Source organism: Marmota marmota, unplaced genomic scaffold (genome assembly GCF_001458135.2).
Source record: "Marmota marmota marmota unplaced genomic scaffold, marMar, whole genome shotgun sequence".
NCBI lineage: Eukaryota > Metazoa > Chordata > Mammalia > Rodentia > Sciuridae > Marmota > Marmota marmota.
In genome coordinates this window covers 11,544,613-11,563,754 of record NW_026000142.1, presented here as the reverse complement: position 1 = coordinate 11,563,754, position 19,142 = coordinate 11,544,613, and the positions used below count along the sequence as shown (strand labels likewise).

Below are 19,142 nucleotides of genomic sequence, written 5' to 3'. Positions count from 1 at the left end.
GCCATGTCTAAGCAAGGATAAGCTTGGCCCATTGTACAAGACTATCTGATACTCCATGTAAGGTGACTATTAGGACACAGTCCATAACTTCTACAGTACAGTTTCTTAACCTGGGCACTACTGGCATTTGGGGCCAGACAATCCTTTTGTTGGAGAATGAGCAAAGGGTCACTGTGCTGTGTGGATTCTACAATGATTATCAGCCTCTCTGGCCTCTACTCACTGGATGTCAGTCGCATCTTCCAAATTATGACACTAAAAATGTCTCAGCACTGTCACATGTCCTCTTGGAGGGGAGGCAAAATTGCACCTGGCTGAGAACCCTGCTCTAGAAAATCATAATATGATGTAATGAGACAGGACCCTATGTTTAGAAATATCTAGATCCTAGAATGATTGCTTATGTTTCACAGGGACTTTGGGTTTACACTATAGTGACCCTATTCATTCATTCATTCAATATTTGGAATGTACCTACTCTTTGGGGATGTAATAAGTTAGATAAGAAGGCAGGACCAGCTCAGGGTTGAAGGGCTGGCTATGGCTATGTTTTCACAAGGCAGTGCAAATAAAACAAAGATGGCTTTTGGCTTTTCAAGCTCACCCAGGAATCATTACCATGGAGGGCAGGGTCCTCGGTCTGGGATGCATTCCCTTGTTTTTTAAAAAATATTTTTAGTTGTGGGCAGTCACAATGCCTTTATTTTATTCATTTATTTTTATGTGGTGCTGAGGATGGAACCCAGGGCCTCACATGTGCTAGGCTAGTGCTCTACCACTAAGCCACAACCTCAGCAACATTCCCTTATTTTTAATGTAAGAGATGGAGTCATTTCCTTTTTAATTAGTTATACATGCCTGGCTTCACAAATCACTGCCTTCTAGAATTCTGACTGGAATCTTGAATATTCTCTCAGGACAATGCCGCAAGCCCTTTCCTGCCTCAGAGTTACCCACTTGTTCTAGGTTTGGCTTGGAACACTCCTGCAATGTTTCAAGCCATTTCTCCTCACCTGGCTAACTCTGAGTTATTTGTAATGTCTTAACCTAAATGTTCTTTCTTCACAATCTTTTTTCTAACTCCCACCCTCTTTTCTCACCTGGACCTTTCCTTTGTCCAGCCTGTCACATATGTGATATATTTTTGATTGTGTGTGGTTATTATTTCTGTTAACAAATACACTTCTGAAATGTAGTAGTACTAAGTGAATATTGCTGAATACATGAATGGCTTAGTGAACGCAGCCATTTGTTAAGTTATCTCTACCTCTTTCTTCTATTTACAAGAGCACCATCCCGATAATATCTCCTTTAGGGAAGAGAGCTCTGAATGTGTTCTTCTCTGGCTCAAGGATTAATAATTCATTCCTTGATTGTATCTATTTTGTCTAACCCAGGCATGATTTTTATAAAAGAACGAATAAAGGGTGACTAATCACAAGGAAGATAGTCTACAGTTTTTGCTTATCATAAAATTTGTATTCAAACCTACAGATTTTTGACACAGCTTTGCTCGAAGAGATGATAGGTTCCAAAGAGTGTGCAGGAGGCCTGGAATTCAGACATCATGTTTACCTTCAGAATCATACAGCTGGGATGCTAAGTGATGTGATTAAAATCATACAGAGCCCTAAAGGCCAAACTTTATATGGGTCAGAGAGAAACAAACTTTACAGCTGGGCAATGGGAAAATGTGACTCAAAGTAATAGTGCTTCTGCCTGGTCGCTCTTAGTCATCTGATCCTATTGCTCACAGATGGGCTGTTAAAAGAACTTCGTGAACATGGCCACATGATCTAGGTGAATTTGACAACTGTCGTCATCTGAGCATTTTCTATTAGTTAGGCTTTTTTCAAACTATTGCTCTAATTGAAGTTGCAAGTAATTACACATTTCTCTGTTATGTGAATTAAGGTGAATTGGCAGGTTGCAAAAACAATAAAAATACTGTAAGTTTGTAGCCAGCTTTGGAACTGACTTTCTGGTCCTCTTGGAACTTAAACCTTCAATTTGAAGGCAAGGACAATAAAAGGAAAGACTACACAGTACTGACCTCAGATCAGAGGAGGAAATGGACTCCAGTGCTTGATCTTCTTTAGTGTCAAATGCTCACTTGTGGTACATTTGCATGCAGAGGTCCATCTGTAAGCTCAGTATTTCAAAGATGACTTAATTAAATCCCACAGTCTGAATATTAAAAGTGAGGAATGCCAACCAGTAAAATGTAGGAAAAGAGTAATAAAAAATGCCATTGAGGAGAAGTCCTGTCATTCTCCCTGTGTGGGTCCAATGCACTTTTATGCTTCCATCTTTTATGAACACTGGTCCAGTGGAATCCATTTTAGAAATGAAAGCAACTTGGAGATTGTATACCTCTGCATTTTGATTGTTGTGAGTGAAGACACTGCTGTCTAGGGAGTACACATGACTTTTCAAGGTCCAAGGTAATCCTGGAGATCTGGCCCAAGAGGGGACTAAAATTCAGATTTACTCTGAGGCTCGGTTTCCCTATCTGTTCTGAGGAGTGATCCACATCAGTAAAGTACTTCCCAATGACATGGTGTCGCTTCTCTGCCAGGTACTAGACAGATGAGTGACAACCTTCCTGTTCCTGAGTTCCCCAGAACTGCTGGCACTGCAGGGATTTTGCAGCACCTTTAGGAGAAAAACCAGTGCCTATTGCCAGCTTCATTTCCAGTATCCCTGATGCACGAACACAGGTATGCCAAGTGGGTGGGTTGAACCAGCAGAACTTTTTCTTATGGAGAATAAAAAGAACAGGGAAAGATAAGGGAGAAACAACAGAGCTGGATCACAAAGGTAATATGAGCTTTATTCTATATACAAAGTATCTTTCATGCAGTTGCTACAGGAGAGTTCCAGAAATTATTTTTCAATAGGAATCTGTGTGACAAATATCAAATTCCAATGAAAATTCTAAGACCACCCCCTGCCCCGTGAGGACCTAATAAAGTAATAATTACACCCCACTGTGGTTCTTATGGTCCTGAAGGTCTTATCATGATACAGTTTTATTATTTATTTATCATTAAATTATTATTATTTTATCAAATTATTATTATTATTTATTTTATTATTAATTTATTATTAAGAAATTCTGACTGAGCGTCTACACCAAATTGAATTCTGGCTTTATATTTGCAGTACCTGGGAGCTAAAAAAATTAAAATAAGTGAATCTGGGTCCCACCATAGACAATTACATCAGAGCTTCTAGGGATAAGTATGCATAGCAGTATTTGAAAATGTTCCCCAGATGATGTGCAGGCAGGATGAGGAGCCACTAGTCTAAATTTGCAGAATGGCCACCCTTTGCAGAAACTACAATCTCTCACGGGTTTATATCACAATGGGGTTTATACAAGCTGCAGAGTTCTGTGAATATGTAGTGTGTAGGAGGAGTGGATGGGCAGGCTTGCCATAAAGATAACGTTTCATGCTGACCTTTCAGTACATACAATGCATGTATTTTTCAGCATTTTTGTTTCCAATGTTTACCACTAGCATTCTGAACTGCTGATTAAAACAGTGCTACATCAACTCTCCTTTGCCCCCTACAAACCAGTTATCCTGCTGGATTAGAGAAAAGTGTTCATATGCATGTCTGTGTTTCATGAGGGTGTGTGTAAGGGTTGCTATAGACTGAATAATAACTGGTAGAAGTGTTGGGGAGTTGTACATATAAGGAAGTTAACACTCAACAATTACCAAACAACCTCTTTTGACTTTTTCTGGATTAACTACTCTTGTTACTTGAAAGAATTTTCCCCACATAACAGTACTTTTTTTTTTTTTTAAGTTGAGTACACTAGCCCTCCCCTTAGTTCTTATCCTGAATGGTGACTGTGTCAGAGCAATGTTTTCTTGTAAATCTTGTGATAACCTGGCAATAACCAAAGGCAGTTGTTGGTCGGGTCCACATTCCTTTGCAACCCTTGCAACAAGTCATCTAGACAAGCAGTGTTACCCCAGCGCCACGTGGGGATTTCTCTATCACCTGCACTTTGCTCTCCCCAGGGCTTCTCCAGAATCTCTGCCTTCTCATAAGATCAAAACAGAAGCCCATTTATAATGAGTCTGAAGATAGCAAGTTGGAGAACCTTGTGTGTTACATTATTTTTTAGATTCTTCATTGTTTTCTTTAAAATATCAGTAGCCAGGCTCTGGAGTATATGCTTGTAGTCTCAGCTAAACAGAAGGCTGAGGATCACAAATTTGAGGCCAGCAACTTAGTGAGATACTGTCTCAAAATAAAATCTAAAAAAGGATGAGGGTGTATCTCAGTGGTAGAGCACCTCTGGATTCAATCCCCAGTATTGTAAAAATAAATGAATTAATTAATTAAATAAATAAAGTATCATTCTATTATAGAGATTAATGTTTAAGAACAATGACAAACTTAGTTTGGGTTTCCCATTGTCTAAGGGCTGTGCAGTGGGGATTCATCTAAGGATTTATTTACAATAGTGCTTTTCAACCCAGAGATCTTGGTTGTTTGGAATTATTATAAAGAGTTTCCTTTTCTATTATGTTCATCAGGTATCTTGGTTTTCCACATTATAGGCTTTCTCCAAAATGACATTCATCTCTTGATATTTTCTTATTTTTTATGTTTACCTATTTATTTCCTACTTAGCATCTATATATTTTATTTCTAATTCTTTAATATTACTGCAATTTGTATGGGTCTTTATCTTATTTTTAATGGGCTATTTATAATTCATAAGTCACTTTGATATTATTTTTATCGTAGATGTTAACAAGGTCATGTTAATTGGTGTCATTTGTAAGTTGAGAGTCCTCTTAACTTGTTCACTCTGGTCTCTGATAAAATAGTAAATGTGCTAGGACTGTGGTCCTGGCTGTATGTTAAAAACCAAGTCACACCTAAAACTGACATTACACATCGTCACTCTTTTCTGATGACGGCTTCCTAGTCCTACCTATTCTTGACTGAATAACAACCCAGATATTTATACTTAGCCTGTTGATAGGGAAACTATTTGAGGTCAAATCTTTGAGTCTTACTTGTATACACATTATAGTGAATCCATTCCTATCATAGGAGAATAGAGAAGGAAGCCTTCTGGAAAAAGAGCTAACATTCATTTCAGTTGGCACAGACATCAGTAATAAATGAAAGTTATCTGATCCCTTCTAGAGACACTTAAATGTTTTGCCTGCCTTGTTTTTCTTGTCTTTTTTCCCTAAAAAGAGATCTGAGATCTGTAAGAGACCACCTTGGAGGTGGAAAGAAGCCTCCCAGCAAGTAAAATCTCAGATGTCTGTGTACTTAACATTTAGAAGTAGTAAAGCCAAAGAGAAAGAAGAAGCTTGCATTTTCCAAAACGGTTTTCTCCCCCAGGTATGGAAGAGTTTGGAATTTTCTTTAGGGCTGTCGCCTAATCTAGTCATTTCTCTGAATCTTGCCATTTTGGAGGGACAGATAGTGGATTCCATTAGGGAGTCCTTCCATCCCTTTATGGCAAGTGAGTTCTCAGGTGGCCTGAGATCCAACCCCAGCCTGCACACATCTCATTCTAGTCTCATTAGATGGACAATGCTAAGCCAGAGTGGATGGCATCCTGGGAATTTACCACAATACTCAAGAGATTAGCTTTATCTTCCAGGGCCCCAGGAGCTTATTACCAGAAGGCTGAAAAGAGATGTACTTGGGTCTTCTTAAGACTGGGGATTTAAAAACAATTTAAAAAATGAATATTCTAAATATATAACACACAGGAACATGCTTTTTCCCTTATGTAAGTAGAGTGAATATTCTTTATATTTTTATTTATGTTTTGGATTTTTAAAAAGTCTTTAAATATGGCCAATAGAGAGAAAAAAAGCAAAGGAAATGATTCAATAATGTAGTCTATTGAGCCCTTTTGTTCACTTACAAAGCAATTTCAGAGTGTTGATTCAATTCAGACTCCATTTTCTGATGGCTACCTCCATGGGATCCTGGGTTCTCCTGTGGGCACTGGGCAGCTACAGAGTAAAGAAAAATTGTCCCACTAGGAAGGACATGTGCAGAAGTAGGGAGGGAAGGAGGAAAGAGGAAAGTGGATAATGAAGGACAATAAAGCAGAATAGCTGGATAAATGCTACAGCCAAGATAAAATCCAAATGTAGTGGGAAAAAAATAGAAGAGATGGCTGATTCTGAGGAGGCCCAGATAGCAGAGACCAGCCTGGCAGATGGCTGTGGCTTCGAAGGTAGGACTCATGACCTGCTCTGTGACTAATAAGGAATCCATGTTTCCTAAATACCGGTTGAGTCCATGGCCCTACCAACCTGAATGCCCCCAATCTCATCTAAATACTGGTCAAGTGTATTCTCTGAACAGTGCATGGGAATGACCCACATTCTCAGACCTTCTTAACTAGACGAATAAAAGCTAATCCAGGGATGGGGTTGTGGCTCAGTGGTAGAGCACTTGCCTCATATGTGTGAGACACTGGGTTCAATTCTCAGCACCTATAAATAAATGAATAAAGTAAATGTCCATCAACAACTAAAAAACATATTTAAAAAAAAAAAGCGAACCCAAAGTGGTTCGGTGCATCAGCGGCACGTCACAATTTCTCTTCCTATTTAAAAGCCTGATTCTCAGGATCAAGTGAAGAAGAAAGTGTTGTTGAGATAACAAATATTGTTAGTGATGAAATCTGGTGAATACAATTCCCATTCCTTGACATATTTTGGTAGGCTCATTTCTACCCCTGCATCACTGCTAATAATGTAGAAAAGGCAGGCAGTAAGTTATGATTGATGAAACTTTTCAAGTATTCTTCTGAGAGATTAATGATGCATTATGAAATGCACTGTTCAGTCTGTCTTTGCTTCTGGTGTTTGTTTTTTAGAACAAATATGTAATTTCTAGGGAGGAAGTCTTGGAGAAACTGCTTGAGGGATTCAATAGGCCTTTCTCTCACCAGCAGAAAACTAAGGTTTCCCCCAATTGCTTCCTGTTTTTACAATGGAAGGTTTGGTGGAAAGAATGTCTGTAGAAACTGAACTGACAAACTGAATACATTCAAAGAAGCTGATTAGTTCCTGTTGGGACCTGCTGTGTTCCCTCACACTTACCCTCCCTGCAACCCTGCAAGATCAGCCCCACCCCAGATGCCCGGACCAAGCAGGGTGATCTGGGCCCTTTAAAGAGTCAGGTAATTCATGTGTCACTTAGTAACTTATCTGGTTCCTCTTCTCATCCCTGAGACACACCCCATTCTGGTCTGTGGAACTTATCTTCCCAGCCTCTATTTTCCTTGACATCTGGGGTTTTACGTTGGTCTTTCTCCTCCTTCCCCACCTACCTGCTAGGATGTGGAGTCTGATTCTAGGCTCACAAACCTGTTCCTCCCAACACAAACCATGGCGGGAATCCCTGCTGCCATTTGCTGTCTGATGAATGTGAGAGCAGTGGTACATCTTTTAGCAATCTGGACTGTGCCTCATTACAGGGAGTTATGGTCAAGAAGCCGGGCTTTCAAATTTCACTGTCTGAGTTCAAACCCTGCTTCCCCCACTTTCTACCTGTGTAATTGAGCAACTGGCTAATCCTAAGTTTCCAAACCTGCAAAATGAATAGGATGGTGATGCTAATAATAGTACCCAGCACATGGGCCCACTGAAGGAGTCATTAAACAACCTGTGTTACCAACCCAGCCTGTAGGAAGTGTTGCAGGAAGCATCCCACGTCCTGTCTCACTCCACTTGCACTTCTAACATCATACACTGAAGCTGGCCATTGAAAGGCTGTATCCCTTCTGGACACTCCCTGTCCCAGAAACCCCTCAGGGTGTCACTGCTGCCTACAAAGAGACAAATGCCTTGGCTGGGCAAAGGAGGTCTTTGCTGATCTGGTTCCCACTTGTGTCCCTGACATAGTCACTCTGACCTGCTGCTAATATTCAGCATGTGCCAGGCTCTCTTATCTTTCTGGTTGCTCCTGCTGCTCTTTCCACTGGGATCACTTTCTTTGTGAATATATGTTTGGCTTTGAAGCTGAAAACTCTCTGCCTTGTGCCCAATTGGGGCCCATCTTTTAGTTGCACGATCTCATTCAGATTTATTTACATGTATGTTTCCCCACTAAATTCTAAACCCTATGGGGAGTAGGAGCTGTAATTTAACTACTCAGTCTATACCTGAGTCTGATCAGGTCCTTGGTCATGGCAGAAGTGTGCAAAGAAATGGAAGAGGTTGAATCCTGGAGTTGGGATGTGTGTAGCCCAGTCCAGCACAAAGCAGATAGCAGGCCAGGGACAAGGGCCTCATGAAACTTTCTTCATCTTTGCTTCTTTGCTTCCCAATCTCCTACTTTTTCACTGTTTGGGCTCAGAATCTTTTCATTACTCATTGTAAATGAGAAAATGTGATTGTGTTTGATAGCTGTGACATATATGACCCAGTGCAATCTCTAGACACCATTTATCATTTTACATAAAATCCATCAATGTCCATCTGTATTGCAAAGGCCTTACTTGGATCAGAAAAGGTTTATATACTGAATGAAATTCAGCTTTTAAAAGTTTAACTTTTAAATTGCTATGAAATAGAATATTAAGCATATTTAGTTGCCATCAAAATTCACTTAAACCACCTCAAAATTAAAAAATGCCTGGCTCTTAATTGCCAAAACAGCTAACAATGGTTAAGGGAAAACTTGGTTGGTTGTGTATTTTGGAATATTTACTTCCCTGTCATGAAATAATCAAACAAGAGACAACATCTCAAGATTCAATAAAGAAAACAAGATGTATTTTATATCTGAACCATCAACACGTTTCCTGTGAGAGGCAGGAAATATGTATTCTGTGCAGGTGTAAATCTGTTCTACCAACTAATTCCCTTGGTAGTTGCATAGTACATGGATCATGCAGATTTCCTTTAAGACAGAACACTTCCCCCACCGTGAACAATGGTTCATGTGAAAGCATGCCATTTTATGTTTCCTGGACTCACTGAAAAAAAAATAGTTAAAACTATTTTAAACATTTTAATCTTTGATGGAGTAGCTGACAAACATGAGATGGAAGGATGTCAGTCTTATTAACCCTGTGTTTCAGGGAAAGAAACTAAGGGTGGAGGGTAGAGTAGACAGCCTGATTGCTGTGATGAAACATCCGAGAGGGTAGCACTAGAGAATGAGGTGGGGAAGAAAGAGGCATGTGGTGCCTGGTACGTGGAAATTCTGTAGCTTCTTTCTAAAAATGAGTGTGAGTAGAGATTTCTGGTGTGCTCCAAGTGCAACAATCAGTAACAGGTCATTCATTTCCAATCCACTTGTGACCATTATTTTTTCTTCCAAACTGTGACATTTCTGAATGTGAAAGGGGCACTATGGGAGTTACTTGGTGCCTATATGGAACAACCTAGAACATATGGCCACCCTACTCCTCAGTCACCCTGAGGCTTCAAGCCTGCAGTTGGCTTTAAGCCCAAATGGCCTAAGAGATGGAGGACCATTGAGCAAGATTGATTTGGGAACACTTCACGGTGTTTCAAAACTCTCTGGAGGATTTAAAATAGTCCAACCCTCAAACCGTGTTCTGGCAGGGAATACAGCTATATCTCTACCATATGACTCATCTGTTCTCTTAGAGTGGAATCCACAGGGTGTGTATCTTTAAACCAACCTTGGTACAATCATTTCTAAATCTACATGACTACACTTAAGTGTCATCATTTAATGAATGATCTTTTGAAGCTCTGAAAAATAAAGATAATCAGAGTCCACTCTAGATCTTCCAAACTAATAGATTTGGGGTAGGCCCCTGCATCCATATTTTTTAAAACTCCTTTGGCCATTCTGATTCCTAGAAAAATTTAAGAATCCTCTTGGGTTTGTAAAGAGGTTATGGGGTTTAAAAAGGCTGCAAATTTCAAATTGTCAACGGGAAGATAAAAGGTTGATTAGAAGAAAAAGTATTTTTTTCTTTTAATAAGCATGGATGCATGTCATTATTGGCTAAATTTGAATACGGAAGAGAAAATATTAAAGGAACTGAAATGTTTCCCACAATTTAATTACAATTTTTATAGAACTAAAATAGGAGCAAATTGTTTAAAATAATAGAGGTTCCTTATTTTGCTTTGTTTACTGGCATAAACCATCCTCTAAGTTCTGCTCTTTCTCCACTGCAAACCCTGGCCAGAGGATCACAGGTCAGTGCATGGAGTCCCATCTCTCAGGGACCAGCTGTCTCTGGCATTTCATTATAGAAAACTTATTTTTAAAGTAGGGCAAACTAAAAAGCAGTCTCATTTGGAGTATGAAAGTGTTGGCTATTCTGTGGAATTGAGTGGGCAGGATGCATAAGCAGGTGGCTTTTTGAAATTACTGGACTTTCCAGGTGCTGCTCACTATTGCAGCTGTTCATATTTTAACTCTCTTAAAATGTAGCCAACAGCCTGTTAACTGAAAGAATATCTTGCATCATGAACCTTTTCATAATTGAAAGATATTTGGTGTACCTTGTCTTAAATTCTAATAAATAGTATGAAATTATACTTAGTTAAAAATCAAAATTGAGCTAGTTCCTCACTGTTTTCCAGAGCTAAGAGATAGAGAAAATTTTTTTTTCTTTTAATAAGCATGGATGCATGTCCTTATTGATTAAAGTTGAAAGCATGTCTGATGCTTAAGAATGAATGATGTGTCCCCCATTGCAATGTCATTCTTAGCTCAGTAATGTGAAAACAATCTTCTACCAAAGATGACCATGCTATTTTATAGGCAAGGGATTCTGAATTCCATGCATGATTTCTTGTGTGACAGAATATCAATTTCCATCTTGAGAAGTTATCTCTTAAACAAACAAACAAGCAAGCAAAACCAATGCCAATTCCAATAAAAGAGAATATTAACATGGTACCAAGGACTTTGATACAATCTGATATTTTAAATCATATGCTTTGGGGATAAGTATATAAGATAAACATAATTTTATAAGTAATGATAATGCTGACATTAATCACCAAATTCTGTAGAACATGTTTCAGTTGAAAGGAAACATAGAGGCATTAGGTTATTATGTTAAAACCAAAACTGATCTGATTGCCTTGTAGCATAGCATGCACCCTTCCTCCATGGCTAAGGAATATTTTGGGGGACCTGATATGGTGCCTTATGCCTGTAATCCCAGCAACTCAGGAGGCTAAGACAGGAGGATCACAAGTTCAAGGTCAGCCTCAGTAATTTAGTGAAACTCTAAGCAATTTAGCGAGATCTTGTCTCAAAAAAGGAAACTAAAAGGACTGTAGATGTAGCTAAGTGGTAAAGAATCTCTGGGTTTAATCCCCCGTACAAAAAGAAAAACGAATATTTTTTGTCTGTATACTTAAGAATCATTACATTCAAGCTTTATAAAATAAAGTTACATATTTTTATTTTTCAACAAAGACCTCCTCCCAGATGTTCTGATTTGTCTCAGTGCTAATCTCAGACTCATCAAAACTAATTTCTCCCTATGACAATAATCCATGATGAATCAATCACATTGTCTTGTCTAGTCTTCCTTCATGATATACTTCGAAATAACTGTTTTGAGCAGTAACTATTTGAAAAAAATGGCTAAAATTTTAAGCTGCGTTAGCTCTTAACTTCTATTAAGGTCAAAAAGGAGAAATTGGAGGCCAGACTGATAACCACTATGTTCCCTAAAATTCTTAAAATGCTTATAGGGTTCAATCCTCAATGCATGCCCTAATCTTTTCATCTCACATCTGGACCCTGGTACAATTGTAGATGGTCCTCCAATTACCATGGGGTTCCATAAATCCATTTTAAGTCCAAAGTGTCATAAGTTTAAAATGCATTTAACACATCTAACCTACCAAGTATCATTTTTTTTTTTTAAGCCACATAGTACACTGTAGAATATCTGTCATTTCCCCTTGTGGTCTTATGGCTGACTGGGAGCTGTGGCTCACTGCCACCGCCCAATATCACAAGAGAGCATTGTACTACATTTTGCCAGCCTGGGAAAAGGTCAAAATTCGAAGTACACTTTCTACTGAATGTGTGTTGCTTTCACACCATTAGAAAGCCAAATAATCATGTTGAATTATTGTAAGTCAGGGACCATCTGTACATCTTGACTCTTTTACTTATCCAGAATGGTTATCTTTCATCATATCCTTTGCCTTCATAAGCATCATCTTCCAAAAAGCCCACCTTCACCATGCCAAACCTGGGCGTAATGTATTCTAGAGATTCTCACATCTGATGTGAGAAAGTTCAAACACCATAAATACTGGCTTCAGTACTCTGGCATTTGTCCGGGATCAATCCTTTTATTTTTATCACCTACCCCTCTGTCACATAAATTCCCAAATTCCAATCAAAATGGGTTACCAAAACTTCCCTGTGTGTGACATTCCTATCGCCATGCCTTGATCACTTAGAATGGCGTCTTCTGATTGGCTCAGCTATTTGCATTCCATCTATTCCCCACAACCCAACTCAGATTGCACCTCTTTTGTGCCCCCTCCATTAAACCATCTACAGTGCATTCTCTGCACCCATTACCCTGTTCACAGCAGGGTCTAACATTTACTATCAATACCATTCACTGAATATCAATACTGAATATTGCATAATATTCAGTATTATTTACTTTTGATTTATTGTAGTATGTCTCTGGTCTGTTTCTAAAATGATAATGAGAAGGTTTACAGTCGAGATCTAATAAAACAATATGCCAGTTATAAAAGAAAGTGAAAATACAAAATGTGGAAGAGGGTAACATGGGTTAATCAAATTTTAAATCTAGCTATGTCAAGGCAAAACTAAAGGACCCATTGTTATTTGGCAGAGACTTATCATTGTGATTGGGAGTATCATTTCACTAACTGTGATAACTGCGATTGTTGGGCTTTATTTTAGGAATCATGTAGCAAAGCATATACTCTAGATTCCATAAGATAGCCTAACAGTTTGATGAATAAATTTATTGATGATTAATGTGACATCAGAATCATCAACTTGAAGCCATTTTCTTTACTTAGAAATTCCAAATAAGTACATAATGAATACAGAAAAGAAAATGTGAACATAAAACAAAAACAAAAACAAAACCCAGAAATCTCAGGAAGAGAATGAAATCTCTGAGATTGTTCCCACTTCAATCAGTGGAAATTTAAGAAAATATTCACAATCACAATATTTTTGGATAAATGTTTGTATATCATACTGTGGAGCAGCAAACTTAGAAGATAAAATAATTTTATTGGAAATAAATTGTACTCTTTAATTTCTAGCAGATAAATAAATAAATTGTTCATTTAATTTCTAGCACCTTCTTGAAATACAAACTTACAGCATTCACAAGTTTTTTTTTTCCTTCCTAAATAGTTGTTTTACGGGACTGAACGAATATGTACAGAACACAATGTTGTTCTTTATATTTTATATCGGGTTTCATTTCTTCTATATCTAGAGTTGTTACTTCGTAGTATGGGGACATTTTAAAAATGTATGTTACACTCTAGTAGGACACACTATCCAATAGAGTTTTCTGCGGTGAATGACATGTTATACATCTTGTGACCAACTGATAGAGAAATGTAATACATCCATGCTTCTATACTCACAAACTGAGCCCTTGAAATATACCTAGTATGACTGAGGAACTGAATTTTACATTTCACTTAATATTAATATGTGAAATTCAAATTGAAATAGCCATAGTGACTGGTAACTACCTTATTGGATAGACCAGTTTTTATAGGCTGTTTGCTTCTAGAACAGAACTTTCCTTACTTGGTTGGTACTTTTAATAGTAGATTCCACCAATACTGTCTCTTTATCATTGTGTGAGGCTATGAACTACCATTTATTCATGGTAAAGTTTTAGATGTCTTTATAATTAAGAATAATTATTTATTATTTAAGAAATTGATGTCAAAAGTAAAATTTAGGGAAATGTATTATTTACCATCATGGTAACAGGGAGAGGATCTTCCCTATTTTATCATTACATTTGAGCTTGGACTCAAAGATAAAACTTTATAAAACATAAGTCTTCATAAGTATAGGTAGGTCCCCTTCCACCACCCACTGTTTGGGCCTAGTTTGCATCTGTGGCCTCTGTATCTCTGCAGGGCATTCTCTGAAGTCAATCCTTCTAGGTGGGGCCATCTGAGTTAGTGATCCTGCCAAATTCTTCTCAAGGTAGATTTTTCTTGTCTGACTTTCTTGTTTTGCTCTTAGCTCTATGAGCAAGTGGGCAGGGTTTGGTTTCTTTAGGCCAGCAGGAGCTTGCTTTAGCTCTTCTTTTAATTTCTTTAATTTGAAGATCTCCACACTTACTTTTTGAAATGCTGTTTTGTAAACCGCTATTTCCTCCAAGCCTGTTATGCCTTTTTTCCATCTGTGTTGAAGCCTCTTTTCCCAGTGGGGCCTTTCTTTCTCAACTTAGTCATGCTATGTGTGGAGACCCACATCCACACTGCTGGCCTCTCTGACTCATCCCGCGAGGCTGGTTTGCTCCAGGGAATCCCGTTCACAGTGCAGTGGAACAACAGGGAGGATCCAGTGAAGTGAGCCCTTTCTCAAATCTGCCTCTTTTCCTGGCAACTCTCCCTCTTGTCCAAAGCTACAGGAGAAGGCAAAAAAAAAGGAAAAATGCCCTCTCCCCTTTAAGGTAATGTGATTAGCAAAAAGTTTTTAGCAATTCTAACTCCCAGTTTATAAGGTACTTTTGTTGTTGCTGGGGCTCTCAAAAACTCCATAATCTGGCTAATAGAAAAATCTGTGAATGCTCCAATTTTCCTTTTTCCTCTACCAGCAAGCCAAGCAAGTCAATTCTGACAGCTATACTTTCCTTCCAGTTACAGATGAAACTGTTCCCCCTATTGAAATGCATTATTCATAACTGTGAACAGTCTCTGCGGCTCCTCCCATCCATAGATGGAAAGCAGGTGGGTGGGTGGAAATTGCTCATCCACCTCATTGGCTGCTCTGAGGTTGTTCAGAACTTTGACTTCATATTCTCCCTAGAGGCCAGGATTTTCCTTGGCCTTCCCTGGCCCCTCAAAGAAATCCTTTGCCAGGGATGGCTCAAATCCATGATTTCCCAATCCAAATGGGTTCAGACAATAAATTCCTCCCACTGAATTTGTTAAAAAGGTCAAAGTTGAATAACATCATGATAATAAAAAACTGACCACTGTGTCAGATTCAAGTTTGGCCAATAATCCAGACAATTAATCTATTTTCAATGCCACCAAGCACATCCTGAAAGTATAACAAGGAACCATAATTCAAACGTCCTGCTAGCTCAGGGCAGGCTGACCCAGGTCATCACTGAAGAGGCAACTTTTCACACCTAACTAGAAGTATCCAGAGGCAAAATCAAGAGGTGGGCATTATTTTTGGTTTTATAAATTGGATTACTTCTGCACAAGTGCCACTTTCTTCTATTTAGAATATCTTTCTAGTTAAAATTCCTAGTTACCATATCTTTCATATGTACATACAATATCACATAAAATTTATAAATATATAACTTTTGTCAGTCCTCAGCATTTCTATCATTTTTTATTTTTATTTTTAAGAGAATCAGTTCAGGTTATTTTAGCTGGAGGAACATGCCCATTCTGACTCTTGCCTTTGGCACAATTATTTTATTGCTTTAATTCAATGTGCAAAGGGGACTCATCATTAGAATTTCAACCTGAGAATGCAGTCCAATCATCCTCCGCTACCAAGAAGTGTGGGCCCCTCTGTGATTGAGGTCAGGAGGTTTATTTGTCAGGAGAAATGTGTAGTTACGTGAACTCCTACAAAACTCCTTTTAGCTAAATTCCAACTGAACTAACCAGCAGGAGGAAGGAGGGAGATGTGACATTTCTGAGGACCACAGGAGTTCCCACAAACCAAGCCCAGAAAACGGTGTGTGTGTGTGTGTGTGTGTGTGTGTGTGTGTAAGTTAGAGAAGGATGCACAGCTGCTTGCCAGAGAAGGGCAGTGGGCCCTTGACAGCGGCCTCCCGCGGGCACATCGCATAGTCTCTGGCCAACTGGACTTACCTTGACCACGTCGTCGTTGAGATGCTTGGGGTCGCGGTTGACCAGGTCGATCTCCTTGGTGTGCGCGTCGTACACTTGCTTCTCGTTCATCTCGTCTGCCATGGCCTTGTTGTTGGGCTTGTAGATGTTGCCCTGCTCCCGGATGGGAACAGTGTAGAGATGTCCCTGCGGAGGGCCAGAAGGGGGAGGGTGGCAACCGCGATGGGAAGAAAAAAATTCAAAAGGAAAAACAAACGTCAGAAGTCAGCCTGGCGGCGGAGCAAAACTCGAGCTCAAAATCGAACTAACCGCTTGAACAGCTACTGCTTCGCTCACAGAAAACTCCTGCGCACTGCAAGCTTTTTAAGAGGATCGAGGAGAGGACACCACACCCCTCGGTACCAGGCAGGGAGCGCCTGCCTCCCCCGCCCGCCACCAGGGGTCAGGGCGAGCCCCGGCCTGCGCCCGCCCTGCCTGCGGAACCCGTGGGGACCACCGGAGAGGACGTCTACCTTTTCTTCTGACCCTTTTTCAGCCACTCCACCCTCGCCCCTAGTACTTCACCTGCTCCATTTTCCTGTCCCGGGCCCATTACCCCTGCCCCCATAACCCCTTCCAGCTTTATCCCTAAGATCCAACTGAATCTCCTGACCCATAAAGTGTCCCACATTCGATGCTTCTTGGCTGCGTCCCCCTCGCACCTGCCGCCGTTCCTCACCCCTCTCTCTACTTTGTATCTCCATGGCTACCCCACCCCACTTCCGCGATGGTAAAAATCCCGCATACACCTACCTCTGGGAAGAACCATATGCCAAACCCCCTAAACTCCCTACAACTCTATCTCACCTGCACGACTGACCCGACCCACCCTCAGATCCCTTCCAGGCTGCCGGTGGGTAGCTGAACAGAGGCTGCGTTTGGGGAAAACGTGGTCTTCACACCCAGGCTGAGCCGGAGCGCGGAGAGACGACTGCGGGTGGGGGTAGCTGGGGGAAGGGAGATTCCTCCCACCCGCAACGTGCACCTCTGCACACCTCTGCAGCCTTGGAGATAGGGAAAGAGTTCTTGAGATGGCCGAAGAACTTAGGAAATCGCAAACACTCGTGCGCCCGCGCGTCTCCTCCCCGGCCAGCCAGTCCAGACGCCTGGCAGGGACTGTCCTAAGAACTAAGGGTAAATGACCCCCAACCCTGCGCTCCAGTTCCCCGCCTTCCACACCGTAGCGGATAGATTTCTGGGGCCCCGTGTCAAGGGAGCACCCTGGACCCATCCGGGAACCTGCCTTCGGCCGGATCCAACTTCAGGACCTCGATCCCCCTTTCCGTGGTCTCCTTACTCAGGGGCTCCCTTGATGCCCTCCCCAATAGGAAAATATAAAACATTCCTGGCTTCTTTTCACCTCCCCGCCCAGGCCCATTCCTTGGCGGTGCCAACCCGAGAGGAGTGCTCCGAAGTGGAGAGGGCTAGGGCGAGAAAAGCAGCCGGAATATTTGGAGTGGGAGATAGTAGAAGCAGGCACTCCACGCGCACCCAGGGCCGGCGCGCCCACACCCAAGCCTACCTCGGAGTCTACGTATTTGCCCCCCGACATGCTGCCGCGTGGCTGGATTGCAGGCTGTGAGGAGGTTTCCCTGAGCTGTAATTTAAGGGAACTAAGGAAGGAAGATCTTGTATTGTATGGGGGGGAAAAAGGCGCTGGCGGGGGGCGGTGGCTGGGAGGGAGCCTCCTGGCTGCCCGCCAGGGGTTTGTTCTGTTCGCAGTTGGCCGGGACGTGCGCCGCGCTGGGTCTAGGCACATCCCCAAGGTTCTGGCAGCAGAGGGCGGGGAGCGCCCACAGCTAGCCCAGAGCAAGTGAGAAAGCCTTTCACCCGCGCCAGGCTGTTTGGGCAGATATTTTAGACCTGGGGCAACATTTTCCCCTATGAACCGCGGAGAGGCATCCTGGGGAGGGCGAATATTTTCGCCGTGCATCATCTCAGCAGGGGTGGAGGAGCCCAGCAATCTAGAGATGCCCTGTATGAGCAACCGGGCGGCAGATTGTGTTTTGCCCTGTGCTGAAATTTTTTCCCCCCACCCATGTTTCATTGCCTTCTAAGACACTTCTGTTATCCTTTTTCACAGAAGAAGAGATGAAAAAAGGCTCAGAGCCTTTAGGTACATTTCACATCTAAACACGAGGAAGGAATCTGTGTGGGTGCCTGTGTGAGGTATGCTTTTGGTGACATCCAGTCTGTGTGGATGGAAACCTGGAGACAGATGCAGGCACGCAAAATTGAACGTTTCTCATTCGCTTCTTCCGAACTCTTCGAAAATAGTGGAAATGTTTAACTTTGCTATAATTTTATTACTGATCTTTTCTGGAACAAAAGATATTCATACTAACAGGTTATGCCATATTTATTAAACATATTGAATAGTTACATTTGTAGAAAAATTTAATTAGAGCCTCAAGTTTAATACTAAGGAGGGTTTACTTTTAAAAATGTGCTTGGATGTAAGCAGAGATTTGATTTTTCTACAAAGTGACTAGATTTTTTTTTTAAGTATTAGCAATTAAAATGTCGGTTTTTGAATTTGGGATCCCTCTTTTTTACTTTATTAAAAAGCAGCACAAGAAAAATTAAATAGTGATCAGTGATTTTACTTTTTTTACTATAAGCATTCAGAAAATTCACTAATCAAAGGAAAGGGTGTTTTACCTAAGGATCCATATACAAAAACTTGAAATAAAAAACTGAGGTACCCATGAAGTCTCACAGGTTAAATTTAAAATACTGGCTGTCCAGAAAGGGGAATATGAAATTGGAAAGAGGAGATGAGAAGGAATAGAAAATGGAACACTAAAAATATTAATTATCTAGTTGGAAAGAAGACATAAAGATGAGGGAACTATAAAGGACAGGCTATTGTTGATAGCAAAAAGGCAATCCATTTTTTGAATTAATTATTTTTGTTAAACATAACAATTATACACATTAATGGGGCACAGTGTGACAATTCAACACATACATACGCCATGCACTGATCAAGTCAGGGTAATTAGCATTAAGTTTTGTTAAAAAAGAAAAAAAAGGATCAGTTTCAACTTGGAATGGCAA

General features: G+C 40.6%; 1 protein-coding gene across 4 annotated transcripts in view; it reads right to left on the bottom strand.

Moving 5' to 3' along the window:
* Cav1 (caveolin 1) overlaps positions 1–17,904 on the bottom strand; it is a 32,635-nt gene extending 14,731 nt beyond the window's left edge. The window contains exons 1-2 of one of the 4 annotated variants that reach the window (XM_015488270.2): positions 17,605–17,904; positions 16,065–16,229 (exon numbers count right to left, since the gene is read on the bottom strand). In XM_015488270.2, coding sequence (XP_015343756.1) covers positions 16,065–16,229; positions 17,605–17,841 — 402 coding nt within the window. In that variant the 5' untranslated portion in view covers positions 17,842–17,904. Of the gene's footprint in view, positions 1–16,064; positions 16,230–16,352; positions 16,368–16,889; positions 17,105–17,604 lie in introns of those variants that run through there. The other 3 variants (XM_048786019.1, XM_048786020.1, XM_048786021.1) reach the window with 3 other exon arrangements.
* Between the last annotated feature and the right edge of the window lie 1,238 nt (positions 17,905–19,142).